The sequence below is a fragment of the Symphodus melops genome (genome assembly GCF_947650265.1).
Source record: "Symphodus melops genome assembly, chromosome: 22".
In the NCBI taxonomy this organism is placed as follows: domain Eukaryota; kingdom Metazoa; phylum Chordata; class Actinopteri; order Labriformes; family Labridae; genus Symphodus; species Symphodus melops.
The window spans coordinates 5,054,425-5,081,474 of record NC_136712.1 but is presented as its reverse complement, the minus strand read 5'-3'; the positions used below and the strand labels follow the sequence as shown (position 1 = coordinate 5,081,474).

Here is a 27,050-nt window from a genome sequence, read left to right as displayed (position 1 = left end):
ACACATCCTGCAACTCCTACAGCTCCCGCTACACACATCTGAGAGGGAGCCCTGCCCACTTCCTTTCATGTCTCCCCCTCCTCTGTGCGCTGCAGCAATCATGATGTATTAGTAAGCACTTTATCTAAATGAGTGATGAGGCGTAATTAGGGGGTGATCTCTGGAATAAATGTTGACTGCTGCTATAATTGCATTTTTTTATGTTCCATGGCAAAACAGGCAGATTAACAATCACGCTTCTCATATGAGTAACACAATGCAATTTTGTGAACGCACACGCCCTCCAGTCTAGGCAAACAGCAAAACAACCTAAATTCGAATGAATTCCAGTAACTTATCTTACTGTTTGACGAAAGCAAAAAAGCAAAAAAAACCCAAAAAAAACATGGGACAATAAAAAAAAAAACTGATGCTAAAATGTTGCGTCCGCTCACCCTGATCTCGCCGTTGTCGTCTCCCGTTGCGATGCACCGGCTGTCCCAGGAGAACCTGCAGCTGCGGACACAGTCCTGGTGGCCACTCAGCGTGCCGACACACTGCCACGACTCACAGTGCCACAACTGGAAGAAGACAGAAAGTAGAACATTATACCAAGGGCCGAACTAATTTTTGGGACTGAAACTAAAGAAATCCGATACTGATTTAATAGCTAATTAAACGTCTCCCTAGTTGTTGCTTTATAATAAACGGAAAGATATCAAAATAAAGATAAAGATAAAGATCTTACCCCTCTTTTAAAAATTAAATTAGGGCTTTGATCACTTTTTGAGACTTTTGGAACATGCAGCATTATCTTCAAACTGTTTTTTATTTCTGAAAATATTTTAAATTCTTTCTCAAACTGTCTGACTTTATTTTAGCTCATTTTGAAGAAAGTGTTCCTGTAGAGGATAAATGGTGGATTAAATACAATTAGAAGAATCAATCCAGCAGTGTTCACCTGACAATAACATTCAATAATAACTGCAACGTTTTATTTGTCTGTTCACCGCTTGTTAATAGGTCTTATGAGGAGAAATAATCGTCTCAGATTCAGACATTGTTTTGTAATGATGCTGCATCTGAATAATGAAACTTTTAATGAGCTCCTTCCAACTCTCGTTCTCTCGCTGTGTTTGGATTTCCCTTCTTTGCTTTCTGTCTCTTATCCATTGTTCCCTTTTATTTTCCTCCCTCCCCGCGCTCCAGCCTCTCTCCCCGGTCACATCCTGCGCCGCACTGAAAATAACACGACTCATAATTAGACACTTCATTTGGCAGGCGGCTAACGATGTCTGCACACACGGCCCTATTCATGTGAAGGTCACGAGAGAGCAAGAACAAGATATATGTGAAGGGAATATATGAAGAAAAGAAAGTGTGCTTGGTTTGCTCCACAGGTACTCTCATCGTTCATCCTTATGCTTTGACCTTCTGGATGGAGGGAGACTGTGGACTTTGCGTTTGTGTGTGTTTTGAGTGTGTGTTTTCGGTCTGGAGAGCAACGACTACGAGTCTGGCTGCTAACCAGCACCACAACACACACACACACACACACACATCTCAATTATCCTCTCTGCCAAATCCCTAAAACACACATCCTCCCTCGCTAACATCTACCGATGGAAGCCCGGTTTGGCTGCCGACCCAGTCCCGGTTACTCCACTGTAAGTGTCAATCAAATGAGGATTCCTGTGGGAAACTTTGAGGCAGTGGCCGGAGAACAGTAAAAAGGCTGCACACTTTCTCCACACCAGAAAAGGTTGAGCGTTTGGAGCCGGCTCAGATCTTCGTGAGGTTGGAAAAACGGAGACAAATCCCCAAAATAAATCTCTTTGACAAAACCGGGTGTTTTTAAAATAAAAAACTTCTCAAGTTGATTAATATTCAAAATCAATTTATCATACATTATCTTATCAATACGGCAACATTTATTTCTAAACGCTTAACTTCTTCAGAATCATTTCTTTTGACATTATATAGAAATTCATATAGAGAATAACATCTGTTTCATACAGACATTTTTTATTTTTACTTCTTCTGGTTTCTCAGTGTGCTTGTGTTTAAATATTTACAGGGAGAGTCCTTTCTAATATTACTAACAGAATCCTGTTTACTAGAAGATATTTCATCTAAAAGTCTTGGTTAAGAACTGGAGTTGTGAGCGTCTTTGGAGTACACATTTTAAAAAGATATTCATGTCACTCCTTCTGCCCTTCCTTCCAAGAGAAGGTAAAAAAAAAGGACTCTTACCCCAAAGACAAAGGTGGCAGTTTTGGAGCTTAGCATATTGGTGTGCAGAAAGTTTAAACACAGGTGTGACTTCCTACTCAAACTCATGATATCTAAAGACGATCCAAGCAGGGATGAAGTGTTGTGTTTTTTTAAGATTCTTTACTGCCGAAAGTCACAGAGAGAAACCCAGAGTGCAATGTGTATGCAGTTTCCGTGCAGTTCAGGATGAACCGTGCAAGGTAAAGCAATGATTTTAAAGCTGGATGCTGAAAGGTCACAAACCGTGTCTCCAGCAGAGTGAGTCAAAGTCGGACCAAAGTCGAGCTCAGCGGTGTTGGTAAAAGTCGACCTGGCAAAAAAACTAAAACCAGACAGGGTGGAGGGTCGACTGCAGGCCAGTTGGTCAGACTGGACATGACTCAGGGAGGACAGAGTGACCCACAGCTAACTCAGCGGGCCTGGGGCCATCTGTCGCATGCTAATCTCTATAGTATTTAGCCTCCTTAACTAGCTAGCCTCAAACATGACGGTGTGAATGTGTTGGAAAAATATGCGTTCAGTTTATGTGTAATAGGTTGTGTTGTTACTGGCAACACTAACATATGTGTGTCATCTCATGAGTGTGTCTGTGTGTGTGTGTGTGTGTGTGTGTCTGTGTGTGTGTGTGTGTGTGTGTGTGTGTGTGTGTGTCAGTGTGCTGAACCTTAGCAGTCTTGTCAGCAGAGGTGGTGGCGAAGAGGCATCCGTCCGGCGAGACGTGACAGGACAAGATGGCTCCCCGATGAGCCTCGATGTCGCGCAGCTTCTCGCCGCTCTCTGTGTCCCACAACTTGTGGTGAGGGAGTCAAAGAAAGAGGTTATTTTCTATTCCATTTCATGCTGCTGGTGATTGCATATTCTGTGTGTGTGTGTGTGTGTGTGTGTGTGTGTGTGTGTGTGTGTGTGTTACCTTGGCTGTGCCATCATAGGACCAGGACAGCAGCCTGGTGTCAGCAGGTGAGTTAGAGAGCAGGGAGAAACATCGGACTTGTTCCTTGTGACCCTGCAGCACTTTACACTCCGCTGACTGCCACCTCCACACCTACAGGGGGCAGCAGACACACGAACAGGGACAGGAAATCTTTTAGCCATTTTACGTCGGCCAGTTTCCAGTGTGCTCACAGATTATAGCTTCGTCTCAATTTAGGGTAAAGTATTTCCGAAAACAGTTTGACAAAATTCAGTGGCTGTTAAAGAGTATTTTGTTAAAACGTGTTAAAATGTAGTGTTTTTTAAAATCTATGTCTTCCTGATAATATCCCTCCTCAGCCGTGATTCGTACAAGCAAATGCATCTTGACATTGTCTGCAAAGGGCTTCTTTTATGGTTTTGTGTTTGCAGGTAAGTGATCAGCTGCAGGAGTTTAACTGAGCTTAAAGTCGTCCCATCAATCATTCCCTGAGAGCAATTTGAGAAGGTTCTCCTATCTGAATGAAATCTGTCATTTCTTCAGCGGTTACAATCCATCACCCGCGAACACAAGTGCCATTAAATGTATTTTCATTCACTTTGCGTCTGCTTTAACATCTAAATACAAACTGCCGTTTTCCCAGCGAGCACATGTCAAACAGCATGAATCTGAATAGCTTCTGAGTAAGCGACAGACGGTTTGGGAATAGTGATAGCACAGGCAGCAGCCGCGTGAATACGGAACAAGGTACTGCGTCGTTGGAGAGAGGAAGAAGTGCTGCAGCGGACAGTTCTGTCGGCCAGAGGAGGAGATGGAGACGGAGGAGGAGACGGAGAGAGGGGAGGAGAGGAGAAGGGGGAATGGGCAACGGAGCATGAACGGAGGGGGGTTGACGGACCGTGACAATAGGAAATACACACACACACACACACACAAACACAGACAGCAGCATACAAGAGTGGGAGGGAGATGAAGAAGCATCTCAGGTGAAAAAAGAGGAGACGAAAGAGGGGGAAACGGGGGAAGAGGTCGACAGAGAGGCTGCGAGAGTGTAACAGGTAGAGAGAGGTGAAAGAGCAGAGCAGGCAGTTTTACTCGCGGTGAGACACGGGGACGGGGAGGAGGAGTAATCGATAAGAGGAATAGAGAAAAAAAAAAAGGTTGGGGAAGGAGGTGAAAGAGCATGCCATGAATTAGGCAAGAAGGATATAGGAGACAGTGATGAATGGGGAGCAGAACAAAGAGGAAGACTTGGCAGGAATAGAGAAATTTCTACTAAAAGTAGCTTAGTTCACCCTTATTGTGGTGTCCTCAGAGGAGGTGATGAGTGTCTGGCCATTTTGGATGAACTTGCAGTGTAGCACCGTCTTGGTGTGTCCCAGCAGGGTGGCCAGGAGCTTCCCTGAAGGCACCTCCAGCACCTGGATGGATGAGACGAAAAGGTTAGCGAGACGATTATCCGATACACAAAAACAAGCCAAAGAGGCGAGCAGACACTCCAACAACTCTGTGAGACTATCATTTCCAATGCTCACCACCTTGGTGTAGTGCGTTGGCATGCCAACATTTTGTGAATGGCACTAAATAAGAGTACAGCTGAGGATGGAGGGAATGTCAGTTTTGCTTTCGGTTAAGTGTTCGGACATGACAAAAATTGGACGAATTGATTTGCTTTATTGAAATGAAGTCCTGAAGGTAACGTGAAGATCAATTTCAGGCAATAAATCCAATCAATGCTGGAAAGTTTGACTCAAGATCACACATTTCAACTTCCTGCTCACACTGGAGAAAAAGTCAGGGGATCGCCAAACTTTATCACGTGCATGTTCTGAAAATAATGATTTATACTACATTTTGAGCCGATCCGTCTTGAATTAGTGGAAATATTTCAAGTGATCAGTGAAGGCCACCACTTGATCCTGGCACAAGACGAGGAGTCGTTGATAACCCAAGTCACTTTCATCTTGGCATCACGGATGTCTTTACCGAACTCCACCTAAATCGGCCCAATAGCCTTTGAGATCATCTGAAAAACAGCCACTGATTGAACCCTCATGCTGGCAGAAAAGTTTGTGGATCTCTAAAGATTTCACTTCTGGAGAACCATAAAAAAAAAAAATCTCACAAATTTTATACCAAGTAAATCTACATCTGAGGGGTTTATTTCAGTCTTGACCAGGAGTTTCTCCAACCAGATACCTGATGACATACCATAGACTGACCCTGTTAGGTAATGTTATGGGGTATAAGTATACATAACATATAAATATATGGAAATTCTGAAAATCTGTTGTACCAAGAAGTCAACTGAAGTACAAAACCCAGCGTCTAGAATATCTATCCATCCTCAAATGATTGTTCTGTTTGCCGAGGGCCACTCAGGGAGGAAAAGTGTCCCAGAAAGTTTAATAAGGAGCCCTGACGAGAAGTCACATTTTCGAGGGTGTAATTGAGAAGATGAGGTGAAGTGCTGCTGCTGCTGGCTAGATGGTGATAAGCATTTAAAAAAAAAAAGAGAGCGGAGCCTCTGAGCCAACCGCTCAGTCCGGTCAAGGCCGCCGAGGGGCTGCCGGGGGTCTATCAGCGCTGGAGATGTTACTGCAGAAGTCGGAGGACTAAACCGCTTTGATGCTCAAAGTCTCAGAGAGAGAAAAAACCCCCCAAAAAAACCCCCGTCATCATGAATTCTCACTTGGGATATCTGTTTCTGCATAAAAAACCTTTCATTATAAGCTTTTCAACTGGGGATAGTTCATGGAGTTCTCAAAGTTGATTTTCCAGAGACACATGAGATGTTTTGAAAGCCCTCAAAAGGTCAATGGATCATTGGAAATATTACAGCCAATAGAATTCCAGTAGCTCTTACTGAGTTTAAAAACGGCTTTTAGTCTTACTAGTGGGACGGCTAAAACCAGAGCTTCAACAAGTACTTGATGGGTTTCTGTAAAATTTGGTTCCAGATTTTTCTTTTTGTCACACCATCGCTTATCCCTAATCCTTCAATCAACCGGCAATAAGTACAGGATTTGTTGTTTTCTAATACTTTAAGGTAAAATGAGTGAATTTATGACATTCAACATCAATTGGGCACAAATTAGGAACTGTTAAAAATGCAGTGTCAGCTAAAATGCTGACACTGCAACAAACTTTTCAAACAGTAATTTAGTGAAAGTCACACAGTCCGTCGTTCATTAAACTTCCTTTTGAAACCAGGACGTCGAAGCACAGGAATCTCAGGTGACAACGCTTTGTTCACTGGAGGAGTAAAACAATCAAATACAGCACTGCACTGTCTTCAGCCCGACACGGCACCTGCACATTTTAAAGGATAAAAGAAGGGCCCGCGACGAGTGGGATTACAGCAGCCACTAAAATATTTACTTCTCAGCGGAGAGGGTTGAAAAGTCTGTGCAGAACGAGCCTCGGGGCACGCCGACCATGTTTGTCAAGCTCCGACGTACTGAGAGACGCTGAAAGTTTCAAAGCCTGTGAGAGAGTGCTTTGGAGGGGCTTAACACATCCGGATCAAGGATTTCTGTGATGGTGCATTCAGGGAAAAGCCTCGGGGTGTTTGGTAAACAAAATAAACACATTTAAAAGCGGGATAATGTAAAGGGGAGCGATGGGATTACATTCCTTTTGAACACTCTAACCTTGGGAGTAAACATGTAGATGAAGCGTTGCAGAATTTGTTTACAGAAATGACTCCATCCCGACCGTACCTGCACGCTGCATGTGCAAAGCCCTACCGCCGGCATCAGACCCCTGAAGGGGGTTCACAGTCGCCGGATCCTGCAGCCGACCCTCCTCAGCGCCTGACTGGCTGTTAGCCTTGCTGTCTGATACAGAACAAATACAAACACGCTCACTCACACTGATCAGGCTTCTTTAGATCAGCCGTGCAAAGCGGGTTTGTTTGACCAACACTGACGTAAATATATCACTACAAATATTATTCCTGCAGGATTCTGGTGGTCAATAACTTTACAAAAGGGGAGAAAAAAATGTTTTTAATGCAGTGGTTAATGGCATCAGTGATGCCTCAAACTTACACCTGGGCTCCCTCTGGTGTTAAGTTCAGGGAGCACGACAAGAGGTGACGTCTACGTCTGGTTAGATATAAACTGAATAATGTTCAGTTCTTTAGGTGAATGCATCACCATCAGGATAAACGACAAGTTTTAAGAAGTAACAGGACTTCTGATCAGTTGATGCTATCGTTGCTTTTAATGACAGAATCCTACAAAACGATGATGATTGTGTTTGGAGATGTGGGAACATCGTCCCTGTGGTTGCAGTCACAACTATCCAAATCGTATGTGACAAGTTCTGTTCCAAAAAACAAATGTGTCACAAAATCGCGGTCTCAACAAATGAAATGAGATGCTGTATGTAGTGATAATGAACACGTAAAAAAAAAAAAGAGAAAGAAAAGCAACACTCTTCAAAGATCCTGTCAGCCACCACAAACACAAAATAAACACTGCCAAATGAGTCCTCATTTTGCCAAATGTAATTCTCTATTTATTTATTTATTTATTAATTAAAGTCCAAATTAAAAAATCAACTTGGAGGAAACATGGTGACAGTCCTGTCCACTTTCAGAGAGTTATCTGCGTTTCTTTTTCCCCTCCAGCACAACTGGTTCAGGAAAGTTGACGCAGCAGATGGATCGAATCGGAGCAACTCCTGAGGGAACACATCTCATATTCTCCAAACTTTATTTGACACCTTTGCTTAGTTTAAAGACGACTGTGCTTCTTTAACTTCTCTTGTCCACTTATCCTTTCCTCGAGTTTCTCTGGAGTCAAGAGCAGAGCTGCAGTTTAGATCATTAACGTCTATATTCATTACAACTGCAGGAGCTTTCAATCAATGAAGAGATGCTCTCTGCGGTGAGGTGCAGGTCTGCTTCAGTATCAGTGGACTGTCTTTGTGTGTGTTCATATAGGACGGGAACTTTACCATCTTAATATGGATAAACACATACTGTCGATAAAGTGACGTTTTTCACAATGCAGAGGAGGACCACATTCTCAGAGGGGACAGATAGAACAAACAGAGGACGAGAGATAAACACGAGAAAAGCGGGATTAAAAAACGGGATGTGACGGTGACGAGATGGTAACGTACGAACATGTGGGGCTGGAGTGAAGTAGCAAATCACAGGTAAGAGCAGAGAGGAGATGAAAGAGGAGGTCTGAGCTGACAGGAAGGATTAAAGGACACTGCTCGTGTCAGACGTCAGGACTCAACATGGTTTGAAAAACACACACCTGCTACTGAACACACACACACACACACACACACACAATTACCCAAGAAAAAACATCATCAAGCCCCACATGGGCATAGATGAAATATTGTCCACTGATAAAACTTTAAGTTGAAAATGTGAGAATTTGCATGATTGCTTGACATGACTGCATTTGCAAATTGCCTGTAGTTCAAATTGAAAGGACACATTTTGGAAGCTTTCACTGACCCTTACGATGAGATGGGCGTTGAATGATTCACTCGGCTTTACATAAAGACAAACGAGCGAGGAGGAACGAGCTGCGTCCAAACGTCAAGTCGAAAAGCCTCCGGGGGAATGTGACCACATCTTTTCACATGTATTTATGTTCCTACCTGTACAGTTCCATCTTCCTGTCCGAAGACCACAGCAGAGGGCTGCCTGCACATACACGTACAGCGGATCCTGGATGACATCTCCTCAGACTGGAACAGAACTGATCCTGTCCTGCCCTCTCGCACCTGTCACACACACACACACACACACACACACACACACACATTGTATTTCTATGGCATCCTAATCGAGTCGCATCACGCTACAGTAAGACTTGTCAGACTTTGTTTATTCAGTCTTTGCTCTCGTTCTCTCTCCTGCCAACCTGTAGTCTGTTGCAGTTGTCTGCGGCCGACACGACGATTCCTTCATCGTTGAAGAGAACGTCTGAGTCTCTTTTCAGGCACACAGCCGACGAGGTGTGCACCTTCTTAGTCTCCCACAACTGTTTGAAACACGAAGACAGGAAACGAAAAAAACGAAGGATTTGAAAAGTGCCCGAAATGATATATAGCCTAAAACAAAACTCGCAAAGGCAAACTGCAGCCTACAGCTTCCTGCAGTAGCTTTGTGTTCTCTACACATATCATATCATCTGATTTTCTGACTGGAAAGCTGACACAGAATTCCTTTCACGTTTCGGCGTCTGACACATGACAGCTGCCGTGCTGCTTAGTCATCTCGTGACGCTAGGTGTTAGCGTGGCTTTATTTTTTCACCGCCACAGGAGCTCATTTCAACAACAACAGCGGCGGCGTCAGTGTAAGACGGTAACGCGTGCTGAGGAGTCTCTCTCACCCTGACAGTCTGATCGTCGGAGCAGGAGAGCAGCTGAGAGCCGTCGGGAGAGAACTGCACACGCTGGACCCAACTCAGGTGACCACTGCAGTCGGCCATCTTCTTACTGGACTCCAAATCCCACAGCTGGAAGAAACACACACACATGCAGAACTCTACTTTAGCATATTCATTTTAATTCAACAATATTATCGTGACATGGAAATAGTATTCATGGATACACTAACTGCAGCTTTAATTTAAACACGTGTAAACATCTGGATGTATTTTGAGTACATCTTGAATAAACTCCTCTGTACAGGTGAATGTTTTAAAAGAGAAGAGCCCATGTGTCGTACCTCTACAGCGTAGTTGGAGAAAGCGATAGCCAGCAGGTTACTGGTGGGGCAGGCGTGGCAGTACTGCACCGTGCTCAGACGATTGGTTCTGATCTCCAACAACATGTCCGATGTCTCCACGTCGAACACCTGAGGAAGCAGGGACGGGAATAAATGAACAGAAATGTGATGCGTCCACGAAGGCGCGATAGCTGGAAGTCATTTATTTGTAAAAGACAGACGGAGAGCTAATTTATGGCCTCTCCCTTTTTCCTTTATGCCCTTTATTTTTCTTTGGTTCTCCTGATGAAGCCAATTATGAATTCAAATAAAGAAGACGTTTTATAAATGAACATGGTGTTTGCAGTGCGACCAGGGTTTGGGGAAATTTAACAGGCCAACATATAACTCAGCAGTGCTCTCTGCTGGCCGATCATTTGGATGGTTTCACTGCGATTGATCATGACAACGTGAAGGTTGCATTATTTTTAATTTAAAATCAGTGTGTTACTTTGTGCTGTTCCAAACAACCGTTTTCTATAAAAGGCAAAGCACATTTGCAACAACATTTCTTCTCCTTAAAAAAACCAAAGACACCAGCTCAGACATCTCCGCTGCGTTTGGGCTGCTTCCCAGAAGAAGGGATGAAAAGAGACGTAGAGGACACAGAGAGACTGATTACAGGAGCAGACCGACTCAGTTGGGAAGCTCAGGAGAGAAGTGGAGGGAGGGGCGCTCACATATACAAGCAGGACACACACTCAGGAGACTCTCTGAAAGACAAACGGCCTCCCTTTGGTGTCCTCTTCAGTTAAACAAGACACCAACAACAAGGACAGCGAGGACTAAGTGGTGTTGGATCTTTAGCCCAAACATGCACCACACGAGCATTCGGCTCTTCATTGCAGCGAATGATTGCCGAATGCCACGTGATTAAAAACGCTCACCAAAGCCGCGTTCCTGGCCGCACATATGATGCGCTTGCCGTCAGCCGTCCAGGTGCTGCACTTGACGAGGACCTCTTCATCGCTCTCTGCAAACATGTCTCGCACGTTGATCGTCTTCCACTCGTTCGCAGACGACACCTGGAAAAGCTGCGCGTGTGCCCAACAAACAAACAAACAAACAAACAAACAACATCAGTGAACTCTGTGCAACTTCCCACAGATTTATTCCAAATCACAGCTTCCTCTGCACGCTTGCCGCTCACTCGCGATAAAAACCAAAAGAATGACTGATGTGTCACCGTGCATCCGAGTAGAATCCCTCAAGTGCAAAAAGAACAGATTCACAAGTGTCTGCTTTAATGGCGGTCACCTTTAGTGTGCCGTCGTTCGAAGAAGTAGACACAAAGGTGTCATCGGGGGAGAAACAGCAGTGGTTAACTGGCTCGAAGTGGCCAAACATGGTGTTCTGGGAGGACCGCTTGTTGAGGTTCCACAACTGCAGAAACAGAGAAAGGCAGTAAGAAAGAGAGCGATAAAGACAAACAAAGAGAAGGATAAAAGAAAGGGTGTGTTCTCTTTATAGTCTGTTTCTGGATATATCATTCTTTATGGGTAATGTGTGGCAGCATTGCATACGTTGATGGAAGGAGAACATGTTAAAATAACAGGCAATCAAAAATATGCACGTTGGACATCCACACCTTGGCATTCATGAACTTGTCATTGGAGCAGGTGGCCAGCAGGAGGTGTCGTGTTGTGTTTGTAAACTGACAATGGTTGACCTGCTCTTCGTGTTCCTCCTCAAAGACCCTCAACAACATGGCTCGCTCCACGTTCCACACCTGCACAAACACACACACACACACCGTAAAAATGATGACAGAGGAAAGACGGATTTCTGGGTGAGGTCTCGCTTTACTTTGACTTTTCTGTCACTCGAGCAGGTTGCCAGGAGACGGTCGTCGGGGGAGAAGGCGCAGCACAGCACCTCGTCGTCGTGGGCCTGGATCTCCGTGAGCTTCTCACCTGAGCTGCTTTTGAACACCTGAAAGAAGAGAAGCACACAGCGACATGTTCATCAGTTAAAGAAGAGAACATGCTGGAAACTACACGCAAGGAGTAATTAAAACAAAAACACATCATTAGGAGGATCACTTACAGAATATTTGCCGCAAATATTTCATTAAAGAACAAGAAGAACACTTTAAGTAGATTAGGTCAAGCAGACAGTCTCACAATACTAACATTTTCATGTTTTTTTTCTCAGTCAGCAGTAAAGTAGGTTGTCCTGAATATTTTGCAGTATTCATTAAAATGAAACATAAATACACTCAAACATGTTAGCTTAGATACCCGGAGTGTCTTGCTGGCTCCACACGAGGCGATCTTCGCTCCATCATGGGAGAAGCAGGCAGAGTAGATGGAGCCCTGGCGGGGATGGATCACCAGACGGGACAGACCCTCTACACTCTCCTTATTCCTGGATTCAAAAACATTTATAAATAAACAAATTGCACAGGTTAAGGTATGTAAGCAGCCTGTGATCACGATTTAGTGCCGTATTTCTGTACTAATGAATTGACAACGGCTTACATTTTTTTAAAGCTAATTATTGTTTTCTCTATGTGTACTATTTTACACCGGATAGATCAAATCCAAGTAGACCAAGTTTGGTGCATGCACTAAGTTGCTTTAAAAGAGATACTCTCTGGACATCATCTATAAACTACTAAGGAATTGAAGCTATTCGTTATTTTTTTTCCAATACATCAGTAGTGACCAGTCTTGAATTAAAATCTGGAGTCAACCGTGTCTGAGACCGAGACAAGATTGAGTAAAAATACTTTTGATTCCAAGATGAGGATGAGACCTTTAAATATCTGTCTCTGTGTATGGCCAACAGGAAAAGATGCACTGCAAAATAAATGGTCTTGACTTCAAATATATATATATATACACTCAACAAAAATATAAACGCAACACTTTTGTTTTTGCTCCCATTTGTCATGAGATGGACTCAAAGATCTAAAATTCATTCCAGATACACAATATTACCATTTCTCTCAAACATTGTTCACAAATCTGTCTAAATGTGTGATAGTGAGCACTTTTGCTTTGCTGAGATAATCCATCCCACCTCACAGGTGTGCCACATCAAGATGCTCATCAGACACCATGATTAGTGCACAGGTGTACCTTATACTGCCCACAATAAAAGGCCACTCTGAAATGTGCAGTTTTGTCTCACAGCAAAATGCCACAGATGGCGCAAGCATTGAGGGAGCGTGCAATTGGCATGCTGACAGCAGGAATGTCAACCAGATCTGTTGCTCGGGCATTGAATGTTCATTTCTCCACCATAAGCCGTCTCCAAAGGCGTTTCAGAGAATATGGCAGTACATCCAACCGGCCTCACAACCGCAGACCACGTGTAACCACACCAGCCCAGGACCTCCACATCCAGCAGGTTCACCTCCAAGATCGTCTGAGACCAGCTACTCAGACAGCTGCTGAAACAATTGGTTTGCATAACCAAAGAATTTCTGCACAAACTGTCAGAAACCGTCTCAGGGAAGCTCAACTGCATGCTCGTCGTCCTCATCGGGGTCTTAACCTGACTCCAGATCGTCGCCGTAACAGACTTGAGTGGGCAAATGCTCACATTCGATGGCGTCTGGCACGTTGGAGAGGTGTTCTCTTCACGGATGAATCTCGGTTTACATTGTTCAGGGCAGATGGCAGACAGCGTGTGTGGCGTCGTGTGGGTGAGCGCTTTGCTGATGTCAATGTTGTGGATCGAGTGGCCCATGGTGGTGGTGGGGTTATGGTATGGGCAGGCATCTGTTATGGACGAAGAACACAGGTGCATTTTATTGATGGCATTTTGAATGCACAGAGATACCGTGATGAGATCCTGAGGCCCATTGTTGTGCCATACATCCATGAACATCACCTCATGTTTCAGCAAGATAATGCACGGCCCCATGTTGCAAGGATCTGTACACAATTCTTGGAAGCTGAAAATGTCCCAGTTCTTGCATGGCCAGCATACTCACCGGACATGTCACCCATTGAGCATGTTTGGGATGTGCTTGACCGGCGTATACGACAGCGCGTACCAGTTCCCACTAATATCCAGCAACTTCGCACAGCCATTGAAGAGGAGTGGACCAACATTCCACAGGCCACAATTGACAATCTGATAAACTCTATGCGAAGAAGATGTGTTGCACTGCATGAGGCAAATGGTGGTCACACCAGATACTGACTGGTTCTGAGTCCCCAGACCCTCAATAAAGCAAAAACTGCACATTTCAGGGTGGCCTTTTATTGTGGACAGTCTAAGGTACACCTATGCACTAATCATGGTGTCTGATGAGCATCTTGATGTGGCACACCTGTGAGGTGGGATGGATTGTCTCAGCAAAGCAAAAGTGCTCACTATCACACATTTAGACAGATTTATGAACAATGTTTGAGAGAAATGGTAATATTGTGTATCTGGAATGAATTTTAGATCTTTGAGTCCATCTCATGACAAATGGGAGCAAAAACAAAAGTGTTGCGTTTATATTTTTGTTGAGTATATATATATATATATAAATAAGTCAAATCTTAGCTTGATAACGTACAGCCAGTCAATGTAGATTTTCCCCCTGCTGGCTCGACCCTGCGCCTGCAGCAGAGCCTGTCTGTAGACCTCGGAGGTTTGTGGCTGAGAGAGAGCGAGCTGCACCACGTCGGGGAAAGGCCGCTGCTCCAGCTGGTGGCCGCTGAGCGACAGAAACTCCTGGAACTGACTGCGCACTTCACTATTCTGTTTGGAAACAAACAGAAAGTGTGGAAAAAAAGGCCAGATGAACTTTGACTCATATCACCTCGAGGAGAGACTCACATCGGGACACTTTTCACATTTTATAATGGAGCGCTCTATATTCAAACACATGTTCCATACACAGGAAGTTACGCTGCTTGCTCACCTCTTTGTCCAAAATGGGTCCGTACTCTACATAGTCATTGATGAGGTGAGCTGGACCCATGATCCGGGCCTTGATGCTGACCCAGTCCAGAGAAAACATGAGCGAGTAGAGCTCCTGGATACAGAGACGGAGAGAGAGAGAGAGAGATGTTGGGAAAAACCTCAACACTTTCTTGTGAACTCTGTGCCACTTCATACATGCCAATGCAAACTCATTTGATTCCTTTTAAACACAATTATAACTCGTTTTGGATTTAACATGACATCAGTAAAATAAAGTGTTGGTGTGTAACACCTGGGAGAGGTTGGCTTTGGCCATGTGGTGTGTGAGGAATCTGATCCAGTAGAGGCATTCGTCGTCTCCTGATGTTGGAGGACCGTCGCTGTAGTGCTGCTGGTACTGATGCACCACCTTCGAGTGAAGGTTCTGAAAAAAACAGAGGCTGTCACAGTGAATGGAAAGTAACAAAGTGGTGGCTTTCTCCGATTTGTAACGAATAAATGACGAGGTTATAGTGATTTTTGGAGTTCCACGCGTTCCACTAACACATTTATCAACTCTTAACGATGACAACCAGCAACTTCTGAGCCTTATTAACCATCTAATGTAAGTCAACTGACACAACCTTTAAAAGGACGACTGGTTCATTTACAACGCTGCCCACTTAACAAAAATACAAAATTGTTTCAGGTCTCGCGTGTTGTTTGCTTAAAAAACTCACCTCAAGCTGAGTCCGATTCTGCTCCACCAGGAAGTCTAGCTGGAGGTCGTGGAGGTAATACAGACAGGGTTTATTGTGACTGTCTACAAACAGGAGAGACTTGTTGACAAACTCCTCGAGGATGTCTTCCACCTCCTCCGGCTCCAAGTCCCACAGCACAGACAGCACCTGGAAAAAAAAAAAAAAAAAAAGAAAGTTAAGGACAAATAGCTCTAATAAGCCATGCAGTGCAGATGTCGTTGTTTTGTTTGTGTAGCCAAACCTTTGCAGGGACTTTGATGTCCTTCTCCAGCACAGTTAGGTCCTTGTAGAGCTCTCGGTGCTCGTCAGGCAGGACTTCGATGCTGGCAGCCATAGCTTGGTCAAGAGCATCGTAGTCGTACGATGACGACTTCCTTATTCTCTTGAACTGTTTCTTCTGCAGCTGAGTGAGGTAGTAACGCCAACGGTTGGGTTTCTCTTTGAGAAGAGCACCGATCAAGGACACTACAAGAGGGGAACCTGGGGATAATAAGAGGAAACACGTAGACATTCTTTAGAGCTGAACATCCTTTTTAATTAAAGATAATGATTGCAGTGTTTTTCCTTGCACCAACCCTTGCATTCTCTGACGATGCTGCGAGCCTCTTCAGGAAGTCCCTGGAGTTTAGTTTGAGTGTACAGAGCCAGGATCTCCAGTCCTTTATTTTCATCCAGACCACGATCCACTTCAACCTTATGTTTCGCACCTACAACATAAAAAGCACAGCACACAAAACAAACATGTTTGACAGCACAACAGTCTTTTGCGATGTATATAAAATAATGACACTACGCTCATGTATATTGTTAAAAAAAACAAAAAAAAACACACATACCACTAACAGAATCAGCAAGGCTTCTGTTTCTGGTGGTGAAAATGACCCGACAGTGGATATCAAAAGCTTTCAATACGGTACTGTCCCAGATGTCATCGAGAATCAGCAGAGATCTGAGAGGTCAACGAAAACAGACGAGTGTTCAGAGACAAGAAAACAATGAACCAATGTTAACCACATCTTTTGACAAATGATTTTAAAAAAAAATGTGTCGTTCACTACATACATGTAAAAAAATCATTCATGGGCTGTGACTTGTTCTGATTCTTATGAAACATCTTATGAAACGCTGTGACTTCAGTCTTTGTTTCTTTTGTATGACTCATGTAGAACATCATTCAGTTTCATAGCGTTGCCTAACAGAGTACGATCCGTAAAAAGCATCAACAGTAACACCAACAAGCCCATTTGACCTACATAAGTGTGCTTTTGCATTTTAAGTCAACAAAAGACTTTGAACTATTCATACATCCAATGAACACGAAGCACATCATGTGAATATGAATATTGAGTAACCTTGGATATTTGCGCAGCATGAGGAAGCGCAGGCGCTCCTTGGCCTCATCCAGAGAGCTGGAGGAGCGGTGGAGAGACTGTGAATCCAGGCTCTGCTCCAGACGGAAACACAAGGACTGGATCTTCACAAGCAAATCTGGTTTGTCCAGCTGACCGATGGACAACCAGTGGATCCCTCCGGGGAAGCACTCTGCGGGGAAGGCAGGAGGAGAGACGGAGTTCGGGATTACTACAATTCTTAGAAGCGTATTCTTTGGCCTTTAACAGTTTGTATTAGGCAGTGAAAGCTGGTCAAAGATTATTCACCTTCGATGAGTCCTTGGTGTCTGACTGCCTCTGCAGCCAGAACAGATTTACCAGAACCTGCCATGCCATAGACAGTTACCCAGCCGGCCTCTTTCTGGAGCCGGTAGAGTTTCTCTCTGACCTGGTTCACAAGTTCTGGTCTGCTGACAAACACAACAGGCCTCTGTGGTACTCCACCTTCACTCAGAACGGTTTGGACTGTTGGCCAAACGGGAAAAGAAATGATCAGGCAGGACAGGACAGGAGACTGTAAAGCCCCAACATTCCTAAGCAAAACAGACCTACATAATAACCTATACAACCCACAGATTCCCCCTCTCTCACCATACGATGTGAAGCCATCAGAGGAGCCATTATGTACATTAGGTGATGTTTGTGGTAGGTCATTGTGAAGCAGATTAGCCAAATCATCATACGCCTCCTTGACCAGCGCGTTGTAGAATGAGATGTATGCACGGTTGTCCTTCATCAGCAGCAGCTCGAGCAGGGCAGCAGCCTGATCCTTCCTGTTAGGCTGCACATAAAGAGATCTTATAGAGGAGATTTGGTCTAACAATATGCACATCACATGTTCGCACAAGTGCTGGAAAAAAAAACACCTATGATTTGCCACATCGAAGGGAGAGCGCTTTTTAAAATTCTGCACAGATTCCAGCCGCAGACGTTTACCTTGTTCATGATCCTCTCCTCCTCATCCACGGTCAGCGTGTCATCACTGATCATGTGGTCCATCAGGTAGGAGGGCTTGATGTCCTGCTCCAGCCTGGGGCGACAGCGCAGCAAACAGCTCCGAGCCCTTTCCTCCAGCGCCATCTCTGCACAGAGTAGCAACCATGCAGCGTTCTGTTGCACCGCAAATAAAAGGACAAGATTTTAGAGCTCAGCAGGGAACATAAATAAGAGACGGCGGCTCATGCTGTACGGCCTTATAAAGAAAAATGTGCAGGTGCTCCTTTGTTTGGTTGTACAGAGAAGACAAACCCAAAGGAAATGACAAATCACAATGCAGCATGGTACATTTTCAGTGACAATGAAGTAGCACACATACAAAGAATATTAGCATAGTAAATAACTGAGAGAAATCCTGCTAGGTGGGACAATGATGACCTCAGGGTAGAAGGAGTTCAAAGTAGACATTTCTTTTCCCTCTTCACCTGTAATGGGTTTTTTTTTAAAAATGGACAGCTGACTGAATACTTAGATTCTTCTTTATGTCAAGACTATTGTAATTTTACGACATCACCATGAACATTTGAGGAATCTGTGTTGAATTATTTGAGTTACTTCTGTTTTGTTTTTTGCAGGTATGTGCCGTAAAACATGACATTGCAAAATGCAAAGAGGAACAGAAACTCCCCACAAGTGAAACTGTGAGAGTTGAACTTCTGTTCACAGAGGCCTTCGCCGAGTACAAAGTAAACAACATACAGACACAGATTATAACAAAAATCAGCACTTAAAGAAAACAGCTTACTGGCTTACTTATTTTAACAGCTTTTGATTCTTGTCTTCCCTACAGCTGCTGGAGTTATACCTAAAGGTGTGTGAGCACTCTTTGTAGATCACTTCATGTGAAAATGCTCGAAGTCAGAGACAAATTCAACTCTGCTCACATGGTCTACATTATCTAAAACCTCTAAAGTAACGTCTATCTGACACACTTTGCTCTTTTCAATACTTGTCTCGACAAGTTCACTATGTCCTGCTGGGAAATGAAACAAAGAAAACAAACCACACGTAGATACTTACACAAGTCTTCTTATTCTTAAAGGAGGACGGCACTTTATTGAAGAGTTGTAGGTTGGAAAGTGAAGTCCTGTTTTTTTTATAATTCCACTGGGTAAATCGTAAATTGATTGAGTCAACAGTGTTAACGTTACACCACACGCCCAATTTTGACAGTGAGCTTCCTGATACACAACAAAAACAAGCTCCCCGGTGCGAGGCAGCCAATGGCGTCGCGAGTTTTAAACCATGTGACCGGTGAAGTCATCCTTACAGCAAATGTGTAACTGGGCAAACTGATGCTGTTTACATGAGGTACTTATCTACGGTGGCCGGTAGGGTGAAACGCTCGGGTAAAACAACTGATAAATGAAATGAAAAACGTTTAAAAAAACAAAACGCGCAGCATATTCTGAAAAGCTGCAAATTCAAAAAAGCTGCAAATTCAAAAGAAAATGCAAAAGAAGCAAAAACAACTGCATAAGCATCTAATACAGAACAATTAATGTTAATGTAATCTAAGACCAGAAATACTATAGTTGTCATCCATGCTACAAATCTGGGGCTTTCAAGAGGTCAAAATGCTCATCCAGCATCCCATTTTATTAACAATGACAGCAAAGCTTAAAAATGTGTTAATATCTATGCAATTTTTAAATTAATAGTTATTTTGTTTTCAAAAAGTTTGTTCTATTTTTCTAACTTGTGAACTATGGGAAACTCCTGAATTTCACCCAGGAGATGAATAAAGTGTCTTGATGTGTCCATCATATACAAACACAGACTCATACAGTGTAACATTACATTTTCTTTTTAATCCTTTTTTTATATTAACTGTAGTACAGGAAGAAAAAAATAACAATACCTTCCCACATTTTCATGTAAACTTCTGTTTAAGTCCATTAACACTTTTCTTTCAACAGGAATCAGTCCACTGGAAATGTATCAAAATGACTTGTGTTCTGACCCTTTTTTTCCCAACAGGTTCGAACAGCCAACAAAGCAATACTGTAACAATTACAGTACCTCGAGGTGTAACAAACAATAACTTAATGGACACAACGAGTCGTCCACTGGCAGCAAGTAAAGTATAGAACATACATCATATAACATATACTCAAACGAAGCAAATATGAACAAAAATCACCAACACAGCTACTCATGCAGACATCAGTTATTTCTTCTGCAAAATAAAAAATAAAAAACATTTTCTTTGTACTATCGAAACATCAGTAGGTTGTAAAGAAAACAAACTCGGTTCTCTGGCAGGTTAATAAAAAAGGTAAAAGCAGAACAATCGAAAGGACTAATTCAAAGGGGAAAAGTAAAACTATCGTAAGGTTTGCATAAATGTGTCCAAAGTGATCTGTAGTTACGCCATATAGCTACTGTAGATAAACATATTGAATGTAGAGTCTCTGTTATTCTTCTCTGCTACTCGTCTAAATATATATCCATCTTTGTCTCTGCTTTAAAAAGCTTTCGGTGTGTTTTAAAACACAACTAAGGGTTTCTCTTTTATCTTTCCACAAAAGCAGGAGATTACCTGCAGACTCGTTGAACATGTCGGTGTCACTCTTAGGTCCAGCAATGTATTGTCGTTACACTGCTTCATGTATCATATGATGTAACTGTTGATAGGAGAACATATTTAAAAGCCTCTGTCACAAAGAATGCTGGTCATATTAAATGTTGATCTCCTGGTGCCTAAGGTGCAGAGCCTCCACTGCTACATGTAGTGATAGAGACTACATCAATAATACATTAAAGGTAACCCCAATTGTTGGGGCACACTGTTGTACTGTATGTAAAGCAGTAGCACTGACAAGCTGTTGTAGTATCTCGCTAGCTAAAGCTAAGACTACAAGCACAGAGACTCCTTAGGCGGCATGAGCCACAGTTTAGGTTGTTTTTATTTGGAGATGGCAGAGTCTTTTGGGGTATCCTGAGGAGGGTTAGCTGCTGGTGGGCTGCCGTTGAACAACAGCTTCCTGATGACATCTGCGTAGAAAGGACCATAGACACTTTTGTTGTAGTTGACCAGGGAGACGAACTTCCCCCCGATCAACGCCAGCTCCGGTTTGATGGCAGTCAGACCGGCTGGCACCTCTTCAAGTTTGACCTCGGGTTTCGGGGCGATAATGAGCGCCGCGAAGTACTGCTGCACACGATCCTCTGCACAGAGACGGGGAAAACAACAGGTGAGAAATACTGAAGAAAGAAACCTGTGGGCACAGCCGTTTCCACCAGGTTGGGAGAATATCATGAGAAGACTTCTTTCTCAAATGAAAGAAAAACAGAACTCTAAAACTGGATCAGATCACATTACAGAAGAAGAATTCACCCCATTACTGTTTTTTTCCCCACAGGAAAATGATATAGTACAACTTTGCATCGGTTATTTAACTCACCAACTAGAGTGCGGATGGGGTTGTCCTCCTGAGTGATGCTACAGATCTGGCCTTTAAGTGCGTCTTGCAGTGCTGGACTGAGTGCAGGATAGCCTCTCTCTGTTAAAGACTTGTTGAGCTCACAGCTGATCTGAGCGCTGATGCCCTCTAGTGCCTCCTGCAGTTTAAAGCTCCTGAAGAAAGAGAGAGGAGTGTTGGTTTGAGCTACTTCCTGCCCAGCACGATGTAAATAACCTCTCGAGTATGTGCTCGAACAAAGATCAAAAGAAAAGAAAGAACTGACGGGCTGTGCATCCCCTCCAGCAGCACGCTCGTCATCCTCTTCAGGCGCTCGGACAGGGAGGACAGACCCTGGATGGGGCCTCCGATGGTGCTGTAGACAATGAGCAGCACCTCGTTCACCGCCTGGACTCGCTGCAGCTGCCACTGAATCTCTTGCAGTCGTGTCTCATCACTCACCAACGTCTAAAATGGAGAATAAGTGAATAAATATCTTGAAAAGAAAAAAAAAAAAAAAAAAAGAAAGACTCTGTGGTTTACAATAATATCGTCAAATCTCACCTCAGGTAGAGGCCTCTTACTGTAGTCCCATGTGAGGAGGCTGAGGAAGGCGGCGTTGATGATCTGAAAAGGCCCGGGTACAACTCGCTCTCCTTTGGTTTGCTCTGTGGGGACGATAACCGACTGCAGCTCCTCCAGCGCCGACTTCATCCAGGACGTGGTGTGCTGCAAAGCGTCTGCAGGAATGTGTTCTTTAGAACAACAGTGTGCTGGGAAAAGAAACTCACCTGACCAAATATCTGACCACATTTTTCTTTGGCACCATCTTCTGGGTGAACGCTCAAAGTTCAGGTGAAACTGTCTAAATAAATGTGCTGGCTGCGTATCAGCCTGTAATCTAAAATTAGTAATGAGAGCAGCAGGGAGGTCAAAGCCTTCAATTACAACGACACATCTAGTTAGCTAGCCTCTCAAGTTTTTGTTTTCATCGTACTGTCAAATTAATTGTACTTTATGTCAACCACACGCAATGTTGTTGACTTATATTCTTTCAACCAAACTACTGAAAATATTATACTGGCCTCATTAGTAGTCTCATATTATTACTTCTCCAGCAAGCGGCCAAACTACAAGACAGATATTGATATTTTTATTGGTCTATAATGAGGAATGAATGGACTTTATGGAAGCAAATGTCCGTACATTTATACCTCACAATGGATCGTTTGTGTGGCTTCATCACTTGTCACATCACTGTTATGACATCAAATCTCCAAAAATATAAAGAGATGCTTATTTCACCCCGCCCCACTCACTTGGCGTGTTGTCCAGGATCCTCTGAAAACATTCCCTCTGATATTCCACACCGTGCTTGTTCAACACAATCCTCAGATTATTAATGTCAACGTTGACAAGGTCCACCTTTATCAGGTCCAGCACACGGAAGATCTCCCTGGTGTGTAAGAAAGAAAGAGCCACTGTGAGCGCCTTTCTTCTATCGTGGCTTCAGTTGTTTTGTTTTTTTAGTTGAGAAATTGTGTTGAAGTCCTTTCGTGCACCTACCTGAATAGTGGCACGATGTTATCTGTGCTTTCTTGGAGCTTCTTGATTTCCTCATCTCTAATTGGAGCACATAACTTGCCCATGGTGGTGATGATAAAAGAGGCTAGCCCTTGGATGTCTACAGCGTCGTTGTCAGCCTGCTGACGAATCAGGTCCATATCCAGCACGTCTGTAATCTGGGTCCTCATCCGGTTTTTCCCAGGAATAAGTAATGACAGTAAGATCTGGATGAGGTGGAAAATAAATTCCCTTTATAGTGACTAATTAGTTATAAATTAAATGATCAGTGTTTTTTATCTGAAACTAATTTTATATGTAGAAAAGTCACAAAAAGAGAAGCAGAAGAGAAGACATTTTAAGCATGTTTTTTTTTGTTAAAAGAAAAGAAAAACATACACAAAAGAAAAAATAAATAAATAAATAAAAACGTGCACATCAGTAGACATAATTAGTAGCAAATAAGTAAATTAGTAGCAAATAAGTAGGCAAAACAGAAGGCTAATTGATGACAATGATTACATAGAAGCTTCACGTTGCGTTCACTGACCTCTCGGATCTCCTCTAACAATTTGATGGCTTGGCCGTACACGGGTGGGTCGTCGTTCAGCTCAGACTCCAAGATGTCCCAGAATGCTTTGTGGACAGTATCTTTCACTATCTTCCATAAACTACAAAAGGAAATGAAGGATTTGGATTAACAGTGATATTAACTGTCATTTTAAAGTCCTTCATGCCAAGTGTTCAATCTCATGCATCGGTTGAGATTATGTACGAGAGAAATAACACCTACATACCATTTACAAAATGTTTTTGTTTGAGTGAATGTTTATTGTGTTTCTCAGTGTTTTATCAACACTGTACCTGTCCTGAGGTAGGCTTTTGGGGTCCAGGCGGAAGTTAGGGTTCACAGTGATCTCGTGGGCGAGTCTGAGGTTGAACAGATCTTCGGCAGACTCCATGACTTCATCCATGGTTAGGATTTTGGGCGGGCTTGCTGTGGAGGCAAAAGATTGAGAGAAACTTTGTAAATTGACAAATAAGTGTTAAAATAAAAACAATAAATGCAGCATAAAATCATCTGCTGAGTGAAAGTCATTAGAGAGAGAGTAAGCGTGAAAATATGATTTTGTTTGTGACTGAAACTCACAGGAAGGAGAGCAATGTTTGCTGGAGCAGTCGCTGGTGAAGCTTTCCCGGGAACAGTCCACGTCGCTGGCCGACGTCGTGCTGTCGCAACGCTCCGAGGAAGACTCCACGTCACTGCTCTGCTCCTCCCCGCCGGACGTGGACGAAGGTCCCTCGTTTTCTAGAGGCATCGCAGCTCAACGGCTGCAAACAAGGGGACAGACATGAGCTTTTACTTGTTTGCGAGAACTCCAGCAAACTGACTCTTTGTTTTCTAACGTTATGTCTGGTCGGTAAGTCATAGCTAAGGAAGTATTTTACTGACGATACAGACACTTAGAAGGTTTATCGTTCCTTTCTTGTTCGGAGGCTGTTGTCAAAAACAAAAAATCATTCCAGCACCAAAAACTTTTCAAACACATTCATGGACCAGGTACACGCGGTGACATCTCCCAAAACAACAATCATTATAGTCGAATTAAAGCTACTCACAGAGGTACAAGTCTGCAGCAGTAAATTCTCAATCAATAAAAATGGCCACCACAAAATTATTTATTTTTTTACTCCTATTTGAGAAACATCTGCTAAAACTACAAATCCCAGCTTTTTTAGGGGAGTTAGAGCAACAAAGTAAGACAGACCTGACAGGTAGACTTAGCTCGTACTGGCGGTAGGAGAAGCGCAGCGACCAAACGTTTGCTGTTGCCGAGGAGGCAGTTCACAAACACAAGGTCAATAAAACCGTCTGCAGGACTGGTATCCGTGGAAACGCAGTTCTGAGTGTCAACATCACAACCTTATTAACTTCTCTGAAGGTGCATGAAGTCCTGCATGTGACACATCTGATGATTTAACGGGGGGGGGGGGAGATAATCCTTTCAGTATCTAGGTTTAAACAAAAGCTTGATTCTCTTGAGGATATAAAGGGGACACTGTATCCCGGCTGATCACTTGTTTCTCCAGGGCAACAATGGACAACAGAGGTGCTTCCAAGTCGACAAACGATCCAGTTACACCTGTGGATTCTGTCTGACACACAAATACACACAGACCAGTCAACACAAACAAATGGTGTTTGGAGGAAAACCAAAAGGGCTACGCTTATGTTCATGTTTTTTGTGACAAACACAGAAACACAACAACCCCTCTTGGCTAAATACAGCCACAAAAAAGGTATGTAGATTACTGTTACATGATTAACTGAGTAGTAGGCATCTTCCTTTCTAATATTATCTCAGACATACAGTGCTGGCAGGGTCACCCTCGATAGTTCCTGTCCCTGGTCTCAGTTATCTGCAGCCAAAAGTGAATGCACACTCCCTCGCTGCTCTTTGGGTTTAAAGATAGCCCAAGGGCTTCTGTGTGTGTGTGTGTGGGGGGGGGGGGGGGGGACCCCTGCTGTGTCCACTGCTCATTCATTACATCATCTGCTAGACTTGACAGCTAGGCCACGAGCCACCCAGTAGGCCAATTTTCAGAGATTATCCAGAGTGATGGTACAGTCCAGAAACTGATTACGGATTAGACCTACTCTGTCATGTGCTGCTTCATCGTCAGAAATCCTCTTGAAGTTGATTGTGGGGGTTGTTGACAGTCAGGTCACATAAAACACAGAAAACTGCTATAAAAAAGGACCCACTGTCTGCAAATTAAGATTATTAAAAATTATGACTATGAGAGATTTAATCAAATGATAAAGGACTGTTTAAGATGATGAATGTTTATAAAAGACAGCTCTGGAAGGCAATATGCTGATAACAGTATCATCACTTGTCAAGGCTGTTTGATTGAATATCATATTTTAAAAAAACATGTAGAAATGACTTCTCTTGAGTATGGGTACACAGTGGTACAGAGACAAAGGCAGCCTTATGGGATCCAGATTTCGCTGCAGTATATTGTAAACAAAGCAGTGGATCAAGGAGGCAGGACCAATAACACGAGGACTGTCTCTATTGGCTGCAGCTCCACGTCACTCACCCCTACATGGAAAATGTTTGGTTACAGAGCCTTGCACATGGATAAAAAAAAATATCCACAGACGCGTGAGAAGTGGGTACACGTGATCTGAGCAGCAGACCAAAACAAGAACACTGTGCACACTTAAAATAGTGTATTTTATTGATATAATGCCAGATGTCAATCATATAGTGCAGTAATGATGCGTTACGCTTTTGTTGCAGTAGACATTTGTTGTTGACATCTGTAATCTTACTGCTGTTTAGAGTGTGGCAGCATTAAAATGTCAGTCTTTGTTACTTTAACTAACACATTGGTCAAAACAACCGGGCACAGACAGATTATAAACCGAGAAATTGGTGAAGCACACATACACACACATCTCTCATAGAAGAGAACATTTGTTTTAGACTAATGTCAAATCCTCACTAACATTTACAGTCGGCTATGCCAGCGTTTACATAACTCTATTTTTAATCAAATCAAAACGTCCTTAGCAAAACAACCGTGTATAAATAGAGAAATTTGCCCTGTATGTCCTCTATATCACATCCGTGTTTGCAACTAGATGCCTTCGGGAACCTTCGACGATTATACCAAAAGTTTCCGTGTCACAACAACAATGACAACGAAGCCATATTCAAAGGAAAGTTGACAGTTTCTGAAAACAGAGCCAGCCGACTCTTCAAGAAAGGTAAAATAAACTCTTCTTACCTCATTCACGTCTCCGTAATGGGAGACTGACAGCAAACAAATAGTTCAGCTGCAAAGCAGGACTCGTCGTCCGGTTTCTTTTCTCAGTTTAAAGGTCCTTCGTTTGTTTCGCCAGTCTGCTCTGCTCTCTACTCCAGGACAAAACAAGCGAAACCATTTATTAAAATAGGGGTATTCATTTATCTATTTAAGTAAAGGCTAACATAATGCGTAAGTTATGAGATTTAAATGTTAGGTGCAAATATGACTTTTAAAAAGATACATTAAAATCAGACATTAGTTTTCATTCTTGTAAAATGAATTCAAACGCTTGTCCAACCTTCTGGTCTACATGGTACGTTCCGCTCTGACGCACGTGGGATGTGACCTCCGTGCA

At 43.2% G+C, this 27,050-nt stretch overlaps 2 protein-coding genes across 3 annotated transcripts in view; both read right to left on the bottom strand.

The window, feature by feature from the left end:
- Positions 1-19,238, bottom strand: part of apaf1 (apoptotic peptidase activating factor 1) — a 37,888-nt gene extending 18,650 nt beyond the window's left edge. The window contains exons 1-25 of the mRNA XM_079335796.1: positions 18,927-19,238; positions 17,847-18,020; positions 17,502-17,691; positions 17,178-17,375; positions 16,872-17,061; positions 16,356-16,468; positions 16,095-16,226; positions 15,761-15,999; positions 15,499-15,666; positions 15,072-15,203; positions 14,778-14,891; positions 14,430-14,614; positions 12,151-12,277; positions 11,717-11,842; positions 11,499-11,639; positions 11,168-11,293; positions 10,798-10,944; positions 9,872-10,000; positions 9,534-9,659; positions 9,061-9,180; positions 8,795-8,920; positions 4,459-4,584; positions 3,164-3,295; positions 2,918-3,043; positions 435-560 (exon numbers count right to left, since the gene is read on the bottom strand). Of these exons, the coding sequence (XP_079191922.1) occupies positions 435-560; positions 2,918-3,043; positions 3,164-3,295; positions 4,459-4,584; positions 8,795-8,920; positions 9,061-9,180; positions 9,534-9,659; positions 9,872-10,000; positions 10,798-10,944; positions 11,168-11,293; positions 11,499-11,639; positions 11,717-11,842; positions 12,151-12,277; positions 14,430-14,614; positions 14,778-14,891; positions 15,072-15,203; positions 15,499-15,666; positions 15,761-15,999; positions 16,095-16,226; positions 16,356-16,468; positions 16,872-17,061; positions 17,178-17,375; positions 17,502-17,691; positions 17,847-17,990 (3,483 nt within the window). The 5' untranslated portion in view covers positions 17,991-18,020; positions 18,927-19,238. The remainder of the gene's footprint in view (positions 1-434; positions 561-2,917; positions 3,044-3,163; positions 3,296-4,458; positions 4,585-8,794; positions 8,921-9,060; positions 9,181-9,533; positions 9,660-9,871; positions 10,001-10,797; positions 10,945-11,167; positions 11,294-11,498; positions 11,640-11,716; positions 11,843-12,150; positions 12,278-14,429; positions 14,615-14,777; positions 14,892-15,071; positions 15,204-15,498; positions 15,667-15,760; positions 16,000-16,094; positions 16,227-16,355; positions 16,469-16,871; positions 17,062-17,177; positions 17,376-17,501; positions 17,692-17,846; positions 18,021-18,926) is intronic.
- A 459-nt stretch (positions 19,239-19,697) lies between these two features.
- On the bottom strand, positions 19,698-27,040 carry tcp11l2 (t-complex 11, testis-specific-like 2). Of its 2 annotated transcripts, XM_079335799.1 has the most exons (11): positions 26,994-27,040; positions 26,675-26,802; positions 24,024-24,205; positions 23,738-23,870; positions 23,424-23,544; positions 22,877-23,100; positions 22,630-22,766; positions 21,875-22,050; positions 21,597-21,778; positions 21,314-21,486; positions 19,698-21,077 (listed from the first exon to the last, which is right to left on the bottom strand). In XM_079335799.1, exons 3-11 carry the CDS (start codon positions 24,190-24,192, stop codon positions 20,815-20,817), a joined length of 1,578 nt encoding a protein of 525 aa, XP_079191925.1. In that variant the 5' UTR covers positions 24,193-24,205; positions 26,675-26,802; positions 26,994-27,040; the 3' UTR covers positions 19,698-20,814. The 2 variants fall into 2 exon arrangements, with proteins under 2 accessions (XP_079191925.1, XP_079191924.1); XM_079335798.1 differs by lacking the exon at positions 26,994-27,040 and having other exon boundaries at positions 26,675-26,826.
- Positions 27,041-27,050: the final 10 nt, after the last annotated feature.

Bases quoted from the DNA above. Each gene is read 5' to 3' on its own strand.
- tcp11l2 (XM_079335799.1), bottom strand. From the start codon at position 24,192: ATGCCTCTAGAAAACGAGGGACCTTCGTCCACGTCCGGCGGGGAGGAG. The intron at 23,101-23,423 runs GTCAGTGAACGC...CACCTCATCCAG, and splicing joins TGTTAGAGGAGATCCGAGAG to ATCTTACTGTCATTACTTAT. The intron at 21,487-21,596 runs GTCAGTTCTTTC...CTCTTTCTTCAG, and splicing joins CTGGAGGGGATGCACAGCCC to GAGCTTTAAACTGCAGGAGG.